Source organism: Buteo buteo, chromosome 16 (genome assembly GCF_964188355.1).
Source record: "Buteo buteo chromosome 16, bButBut1.hap1.1, whole genome shotgun sequence".
Lineage (NCBI taxonomy): Eukaryota > Metazoa > Chordata > Aves > Accipitriformes > Accipitridae > Buteo > Buteo buteo.
The window spans coordinates 27694019-27703328 of record NC_134186.1 but is presented as its reverse complement, the minus strand read 5'-3'; the positions used below and the strand labels follow the sequence as shown (position 1 = coordinate 27703328).

The following is a 9310-nucleotide window of genomic DNA, read 5'->3' as shown; positions in this document are numbered from 1 at the left end:
CCCTTTTCCTCCCCCCCTTTTCCTTTTTTTGCTTTTTTCTTATTTCTTTTTTCCTTTTTTCCTCCTTTTTTCCTTCCTTCCCCTTCCCCCTCTTTTTTCCTTCCCCCCTTTTTTTCCCTTTTCCTCCCTTTTTTTCCTTTGTTTCCCCCCCTTTCTCTTTTTCCTTCCCCCCCCCATCTCTTTGTGCAAATGGGGACCACCAGGAGCCGAAGACACCCCCCCTCCCTCAGGCAGCAGCTCCCCAAATACGAGCCCAGCCCTCAGCCCAGGTACCAGGCTCCATCTAGTGACCCAGCCGGGGATGACCGGGCGGCAATAAAGCCCGGCAGCACCGCCGCCCGGCCCAGAGGAGCCGGACCGGGCCGTGCCGGGCCGGGCCGGACCGGACCATACCGGGCCGGACCGAGCCGCCCCGTCCCGGGGAACGGCGGCCCCGCTCGCCCAGCGCTCGGCCGCTGGGGGGTGACCCGAGGTTTCCAAGCGCTCCCGAGGTCGCAGCTCTTTTCTTTTCGAAAAGGGACATAAAGGACGGGCAGAGGCCGAGGCAGCCGGAGCCGGGCAGCCCCCCGCGTCCCCGCAGAGCCCCTGGATGGGGTCGCATTTTCCCCCTCCCGCCGGGGCTGCGGGCCCGGCCCGGCCCCTCGGGGCACCGGCACGGCGGGGATCCGGCCCCGGGACGGCGGGTTAAAGGCTCGGCCGGAGCCTTGGAAGCCGGGGGCGGAGGAGCGGGGAGGGGTGGGTGTGTTGGGGGGGGGGGAAGCTCGGAGGTGCGGCTGGGGAGGGAGCGACTTCAGGGTGTCCCCTGCGAAATGATGTCACCCGATCAATATTTTCGGGGGGAGGGACCGATCCGACCAATTCCCGCTACGGACCGGGCTCCGATAGCGAAGCTGGGATGCAGCCGAATCGATCGGGCTGATAAGAGCGAGCTATAAAAGGCCGGGGGGCTGCCTCTCCCCCTCGCTCCATCCCCGCGGAGCAGCCGGCGCAGCCGCAACGCCCCGCCGGTGCCGTCCCTCTCCCCGCGGGTATGGGGCCGCGTCCCGCCGCCCCCCTGGCCCTCCTGGGGCTGGCCACCGCCGCCTTCTCCTTACCGCTGCCCGACGCCGGTCCTCACGTTAACTACGGCTGGGGGGAACCCATCCGGCTGCGGCACCTTTACACCGGCAGCAAACACGGGCTCTTCAGCTGTTTTCTGCGCATCGGAGGAGACGGGCGGGTGGATGCCGCCGGTAGCCAGAGCCCGCAGAGTGAGTACCGGGGATGGGATGGGGTGGAGGAGCTCACGGTCCTTCTTTTCTCTGGGGTTTCCCCTCCAAAAAAGAAAATAAAACCTCTCCCCAGGTCTGCTGGAGATCCGCGCCGTGGCCGTGCGCACCGTGGCCATCAAGGGCGTGCGGAGTTCCCGTTATCTCTGCATGGACGAGGCGGGGAGGCTGCGTGGGCAGGTGAGCTGCGCCCATCCCGGAGTCCCGTTCCACGGTGGGAGGTGGGGGGGGTCTGCTCCCGGGTTCTGCTTTCCCGAGGGAGTTTTCCAGCCCTGGAACGGTAGGCGAGACCAAAGGGCTGGCAGGTTATTTGGGGGTTTTATCGCTGCGGTTTGGTTAACAAAGCTTTGGGGTCCCCAGCACCCCCTTTTCTCTGTAGGACCTGTGATTCTTGTCAGTGTTACTGTCTGAAAGGATGATTAGAAGGCAGCAAGGAAACGTCATTTAGAAAGCAAAGTGTGTGTTGCGTGTCCCCTGCCAAACTATACCGAAAATACAGTCCAGGGCAAAATCGCGTTTATGTTTAAAAAGCCTCATTGGTGGGTGGCTGCGTTTCTGCCACAGAAATAGATTAAGTTGCGCCGTAAAATCTGAATAATTTCTCACTGCTCAGGTTAAGCATTCTGAAAAAAAAACAACCAAGATTAATTCTTTGGCAAGGAGATGCAGCCAAATAGCTGCCAGGATACAAATCCCAGAAACGGGGGGGGCCGTCTCTGAGGTAGTGCCACACAGAAACGGGATTTCGAGGGGAAGAAGGACTCTTCTGCACTGTCTCGCTTCTGACCTGTGATAACAACATACCTGTGGGACTCCAGGAGGTTGCGGAGTTGAGTGACCCGCTGACACCACTCTGTTAGGTCATGCTTTTTCCCTAGGTATGGCAGCCTGTCAGCTAGTCGTTATCAGTGATATAAACTTGTTTTTTAAGCCACGTGAATAAGCTGCCAACTCTAGAACTTGAAGGGTAAGATTCAGGTTCAGTCTGTGTATAACTGCTTTATGGGAGGCTGAGTTTCACAGAGCGACGGCATTTTATTATGCCATAGTAAAGATACAGCTTGATTCTGCTTTGATTACTCCGGCAAAATTTCTGCTGATTTCAGTCGGGCAAGGACTTGGCCCATCGTCAAAACTCCTAGTATCTTTAACAAGAGCAATACTGATGTAGTGATGTTTTTTGAATGCGTATGTAACGTAGGATTAAGCCTTTCTTTCTGAATTTCCTTGCTTTTCGGGACTAGAAGCAATCAATGCCATGATAAGATGCATGGGTTCAGATGATACAGTAGGTCAATTATTAGCTTAATGTTTTAATGTATATCCAAAGCAAAATGATCAATGAAAAAAAAGCAGAGGCTGGATCCTCCTCCCATCGGAGCTGCCGGATGGACTTTCGCAGTCACAGAATTTTAAAGCAGCTTTCACGTAACACCGTTTTGAAGGCATTTGCATGTGCCTTGACTGAGACTGGGTTTGTGGGTGTATATTATTAATTGCAGGGGTTTTTTTTCTGAAAATACAATGGCATGTAGCTGTGCCTTCGCATCTATATGTTGTGGACACCTGCTGTCACTTCTCTGCTAACAACCCCGGGCAGGCAGCTCTGCAGGAGATTCTTTGCCTTATCAGTGCTACGCTCAGGAGTGGAAGAATGAAAGGGCAAATACGGTGTCTGGGGACTGAACTGGGCAACCGCTCGCATTTCTGAAACATGCCCTTTTTAACACTGGAAAATTGGGGACTAGGGTTGATTTTTGAATGTGCAGTGTGCCGTAGTCTGTAGTTTAGGGGAAATAGCGTAACTGCTGAATATACTGACACACTATAAATTCCTCCTGTGAAAAAAAATAATCTGGAAATACTTAAAGCGCGTTTGGTACTTGTTTAAAAAAATACACTAGAGACAATCCCAATGAAATGAAGAGGGAATGATATAGCTGAGACATGGGGAGCACAATCAATAACTGTTATTTGTAATGCGCACTTGCTCAAGAAGCTGTTTTATTTCATCATCCTTGTTAGTGAGGCTGAGCACTCATAGAAATAAAGACAGCTAACAATTCAGCCATAAATTTGTATCATATAGACATATTTTTCTGAGATATGATGTGTGTAGAAGGATAAATATTGCATAATTTTATTTGGAGAAAATGCCTTTTTAGAAATTATTTGATTAGTTTAAAAAGTGCTTTTAAAAGACATCCAAATGCATGCGCTTAATTGTACTCCATATTATTAAGGGTGTTTGAGAAAGGACTGAAGAGAATCCAATACGCTCTCTCTTCAGACAGGCAGAGCATTCACGTAAGGACACTTTTGTCACTGCAGACTGGGACATAATCAGCAACTGTCTTTTATTGACCACAAGTTCAATCACCTGTAGTGGCTGAACCTGAAATAGCACTGGAGTTGTAAGAAATACAGTGCTTGTGTAAGGATCTGGAAAGGTCTGACCTGGTGATGCAAGCTCCTAATACGTTATCCGTACAGTATATTACAAATGTAATTCTACAAATTCATACCTAAGGAAATTCTTCTATACAAAATCTTAACTTGTGCTGGTATTAATCTGACAGTTCTAACTAATATGTAATGAGAAAATAACCTGCGTTAACTGCTCTTTTGTAATTTCAGTAAATGCTGAGTTAAAAAAAAGGCAATTATCTTTTTAATATCATTTTACTGATTGGCCACGTTTGCGTAAGCGCTGTCTTTGACAGCGCTGCCTTTCTACAGACGTGATCCTGAAGCCCTTACACAGGCAAATCTCCAACAGAGCTGGAGTTTTATACCTGAGGATTGTTGGATTAGATCTCATGACTGCAGTTAAGTACCGTCAGCAATTAAGGACAGTTTATGTAAATGAGCACTGCCATCTGAGATTCTTTTTCCATGTGCTCAGGACAGGGTGAGCGTGGTAGCTGCGGAGAAGTCCACCTCCAGGATTCAAAGCTTATTTAATGGGATGGATGTGCATTAACTTCAGGAGTTCTGGATGAGGTCTTTTCATGGCCTTGTAACCCAAAATGCATACTATGTGCAACGTGGGGAGCTCTAGTAGAATAGAATAGAATGGAATAGAATGGAATGGAATGGAATAGAATGGAACAGAATAGAATATTTCCATTGGAGAACAATTTAGATGGAAAACAGTCATCTCGTCCAACGGTCTGACCAGTTCAGGGCACTTCATCTCGGTGGCTGTGGTCCGTCACTGAAAGAGCAGTCACCAGAGCAGTGGGTCCCACCTGCATCCCTGCAGCAGCCAGGCAGAGAGGCAGCGGGCGGCTCACCGGCACAGATCTGGCAGCGGGGTCCGCAAGGTGCACCGAACCGGGGCACCCGTGACAAACCAGAGGGACACCCCCAGTGACAGCAGAGGGAGAAGGGCTGGTCCCACCAAAGGCTTATGTTGTGGTTGAATACAATGAGTCTGGCGGGTGCGTTTGTAATTCTCGTTACTCCTTGCTGTTCAGCTCAGGTATTCCACTGAGGATTGTTCCTTTGAAGAGGAGATTCGTCCAGACGGCTACAATGTATATAAATCAAAAAAATACGGAATATCGGTGTCTTTGAGTAGTGCCAAGCAAAGACAACAGTTCAAAGGAAAAGATTTTCTTCCACTATCTCACTTTTTACCTATGATCAACACCGTGCCTGTGGAGTCAACAGACTTTGGTGAATACGGTGATTACAGCCAGGCCTTTGAACCGGAGGTGTACTCCTCGCCCCTCGAAACGGACAGCATGGACCCCTTTGGCATCGCCTCCAAACTGTCGCCGGTGAAGAGCCCCAGCTTTCAGAAATGACTCTGATCACACACACATGTTTTTGAAGAAATATTGCAGAATACTGCAGGTTTTTTAGCTTTTCATGTAGTGATATTTCAAACTTTATTGTATATTTCAGTACGGAGCCAGCCTTTTCCTTGCCATGTGTTGTACCTGTAAGAGATGAGTGCCCAGAGGCTATTCTATAAGTCTAAAGAATTGCCTATCCATAGTTTTATTTAGAAAAGGATTAAATAAGAAAAGCTTAACAGCTTCATCAGAGTTCCTCCATTACCGTGGTGATGATAATATAATTTTTCTACATCAACTTCATTACCACGTATGTTCACCTGTTATTTCTGCTCACAGAGGCAAATGCAGAAAACCTTTTTTCCAGTCACAGGGAGGTTAATGATCTCTTAGCTTCAGAGGCCTTAAAGACAAACATTTGGTACGCAACACGATTGAGGAAAACCTAGCAAATGTGGTTACATGAACTAGAGTTAGTGCTGTTCCTTGAAAAGCTGCTGACAACATTCTGGGAAAACTTTCTATTGAAAGCATACCACTGAAAAAAAACCAATTCTGCTTGTATATTGTGCTTTTTCTTCCCTTAGGAAATAAGGGAAGAAAGGGAAAAATTTCTTCCTTCCCTTATTGCTAAAGGGTACTTTGGAAAACTGGATCTTTGATTTCTTTTAGAGGCTAATTTATGTTCACTGTGGGATCAGCATCATCCAGCAGAGAGTTCTCATTAACATTGGTGAGAATTCAGTGTGTGGTTGGAAGAGCGCACAGAACTAGTATACATGTTCACCAGGTAGGGAATGAGCAGTTCAAATTAGCATTTAAATCAAAGTTCTGTTGTATATAAGCATGCATGTCATTATCAAAAGCAGAGAAAGACTAAAAATGGATGATGTATAGGTCAAATCAATTGCAAAACAGGTTTTCATGTTTAACCTTTAACCATCAGCAATTCTTTCAAGTCCCTTCCAGGCTCGATTCTGCAGCCATGGGAATCAGTGGAGAGACAGTTTAGTGACTTATATGCCGCAGAACTGGGTGAGCCACGCCGTTCTTCTTGCAGGAAGGGATGATGAGTACCTCGTGGCCAAAATGCGGGTGTCTGATGTCTTCAGATCTGTTCTCCCGTTGTAATGATTTGATGAAGGAATAACCAAGGTGAAACCAAAGAAAAAAAAAAGCAAAAAAAAAGCAATGCGAGAAAAGGGTTCAGGGATTCTACTCATTTCCAAAGGTTCATCTATAATAGAGATTTCTGTACAAGAAAAGCTCTGCTGGAAATACTGGTGTTCTTCCGACCTAGCACTTCATTGCCAATGCAATATTTATAATTAATTTATTGAATACATACATCTGTTTATTTTGTTACTGTTATTTATGCTCAAAATTCTATTTATATACTCTTGAAGGTGGGTTTTTTAGTTGTAACAAATTTTGTGAAGTTTTGTAATCATGAAATTTTAGCAAACGATAGCTTTTTAAATTTCTGTGCATTATCAGTAGTGTAATGTGTACATTTGCAATAAAAAAAAAATCATCTTCAACACAGAAACCTAGCTGACTCCTTTGTCACTCCTTGAGTCTAGAGACTTCAAGGAGCTTTAGCAAACCGTGGCATCTGGCTCCGCAGCAGCCGTGTGAAGATGGAGTCCCTTGCGAAGGTGGCGTAGTTGAGGGACAACAGGTAAGGAGAGAGAAAGGGGTTTTCCCAAAGCTAGGCTCTGAATGCCAAGGCTGGAATTCGAGACTGTCTGCTGCCAGTTACTGACGAGCTCCATGTGAAACAGCAAGGCTAAGAAAAGTGTCTCTGTTGCGGAAGGGTTTTGGAAACATCTCATTAAGTTTTGACCTTAGGATATGTGAAGGTCACTCCATCTAGTCTTAAGTTGTTCTTCTCTTAACACAAATGGGTGAAGCTCAGCTTTAAGCAGTTTTAAGCTGTGTGTGTGTCCTGATGTTTTCCTCCTGTTCCTCATCATTCAATCGTAGAATAGAATCACAGAATCACTTAGGTGGGACAAGACCCTTAAGATCACCGAGTCCAACTACAAACCTAACGCTGCCAAGTCCACCACTAAACCATGTCCCTAAGCACCACAGCTACACATCTTTTAAATACCTCCAGGGATGGTGACTCGACCACTTCCCTGGACAGCCTGTTCCAATGCTTTGACGACCCTTTCAGTGAAGAAATTTGTCCTAAGACCCAATCTAAACCTCCTCTGGTGCAACTTGAGGCCATTTCCTCTTGTCCTACCAGTTGGTACTTGGGAGAAGAGACCGACACTCACCTCCCTACGACCTCCTTCCAGGTAGTTGTAGATCTACAACAGGCAAGTGCTGCCTGAAGACATCGTCAGGTATACTTCATCTGCAATAAAGCTGTTGTGGATTTACATCTATTCTATAAAACATCCTTTTCATACTCCATTTATGTCATTAGACCCTGCTGTTCACACTTCTTGTGGACTTTGGGGTGCCAGTCACTGAAAGGAGTGCTAACTCCCGGGTGCTTGGAGGAGGTGGGTGATTCCTTGGCGAGATGGAAAAATTCCTTACCAGGTGTGGTTTCTCCGATTCTTCTTTGGCTGCACAAAATCCACCTGAAAAATGCAAAAAATCCTGAGTGGAAGACGGCTCCCTTTTAGAAGTGGGAACGATACTCAACAGTGCAGCCAGGGAGAAAACTCGTTATCTTTGCCTGAAAAAGTTGTCAATTTCTGGCAGGAAAAGGGACCAAACATTTCCATTTGGAAACGCTGTGAGTCACAGGAATTGCAGATTTCTTGGCTGGCAAACATCTCCCATGGTGTTTCCCATTCTCCTTTGTGCTGAGCCACTGCCACACATCCGGAGGGTTCCTGGTCCTCGTGTACTGGGACATGTAGTCCTGATTTTCAAGTTGTTGTATTCCAAAAGTTTTCAAGCTTGGGGCTTTCTGTTTTTCTGGTTTTCATTTCCAGTTTTGATCAGCCACTCTATTTTCTTTGAACATTAGGTACCTTTCAAGATGTTTTTGTAAAAAATAAAAAAAACCCAGAAAATAAAATAAATATGAACTGTTAAAGTTTTGCAAAAAAAAAATCCACTTTTACTTTTCTGCTAAAAAAAAATTGCACAGTTTTGATGGGAAACACAGCAAATAACAGAGTTCAGAGAGTACACTTTAATTTAACCATTGAGAGATTTTTTTTAAGTAGATGTAACATTGTTGTTCGTGAATATTGCTCAAGAGCACAAAGGTGAACAACCTTACATTTGCGAACAGCATCTTGAGCTCTCTAGTGACCGTATTTGCTGACACCTTTGGATTTGCATCTTCCACCAGCAGTACAGTGTTTCTTACTGCAACAGTATGGTTAGAGGTTGCTTCAATATTTATTCAGACGGAGGGAAGAATGCCGGGAGCTCAATTATCCACACCGCTTCCTGGAGCACTTTAGTTTTCCTTGGAGGTTTCCCATCCAAGCTCTGACCAGACCTGGCTGCTTTGCTTATAAAATCTGACAAGATCACAGCTTGAAGTGGAAGGATTACTGGAAAATGCTTTCCCTACCATCAGACACCTGACTCGGTCAGGAACTTGGTGTGCAAAACCTCGAAACACCATTGCCTTTGGTTCTGTGGGAATGTAAACACCACCACCACCATTCGTGATATACCTCCCAGTTGATTATCGTTTCTCAAAGACAGTAGGACAATTGCAGTTCTTTCATTTGCAATAATACATTTTACAGCCCTAAAAGGTTTTTAAAGGTCAGGTGCCAAAAGCCTCCTTGTGAAGTCTCAGTTAGAGGCTATGATGTGCAAATACGAGTTGTTAGAGTAGTGAGAAGGCTGTAGGGAAGGAACATCTCCATTTACACTTTGGGGAAGTGTAAAAAGCTATAAATCCTTTATTCAGGAGCGATAGTATCGACTTTACCTCTGCTCAAAGCACTGAAACTATATTCATGGAAAATTTGGGACCCCTATTTCTACACTGCCAGTGTACTTTGTATATGAATGGAGAATGACACGATAAATTAAATAAATGTAGTTTCTTTCCTCAAAAATGTATGGAAGCCAACCCTTCTTTTGGGCAGCATCAGACGCAATGAAAGCAGAGATGCATTTCCCTTGGAAGCAAATGGGAGTGCGAAAAAGACATCATTAGGATTCAGAGTTCGGGGTGAATTTGTGACAGTCTAGGCACACAGCAAGTTCATCAGGAACCCCGTTGGATGGGACTGACTGTTGAAG

General features: G+C 46.0%; 1 protein-coding gene across 1 annotated transcript; it reads left to right on the top strand.

Annotated features, from left to right (window-relative positions):
• The first annotated feature begins 1030 nt into the window (after positions 1-1030).
• Positions 1031-5080, top strand: FGF19 (fibroblast growth factor 19). The gene is made up of 3 exons (XM_075047119.1): positions 1031-1250; positions 1345-1448; positions 4748-5080. The coding sequence occupies exons 1-3, from the start codon at positions 1031-1033 to the stop codon at positions 5078-5080; spliced, it is 657 nt and encodes a 218-aa protein (XP_074903220.1).
• The last annotated feature ends 4230 nt before the right edge of the window (positions 5081-9310 follow it).

Coding starts and splice junctions, on each gene's coding strand:
- FGF19 (XM_075047119.1), top strand. CDS start 1,031: ATGGGGCCGCGTCCCGCCGCCCCCCTGGCCCTCCTGGGGCTGGCCACC. Junction 1,251..1,344: donor CGGTAGCCAGAGCCCGCAGA/GTGAGTACCGGG, acceptor ACCTCTCCCCAG/GTCTGCTGGAGATCCGCGCC. Junction 1,449..4,747: donor CGGGGAGGCTGCGTGGGCAG/GTGAGCTGCGCC, acceptor CTTGCTGTTCAG/CTCAGGTATTCCACTGAGGA.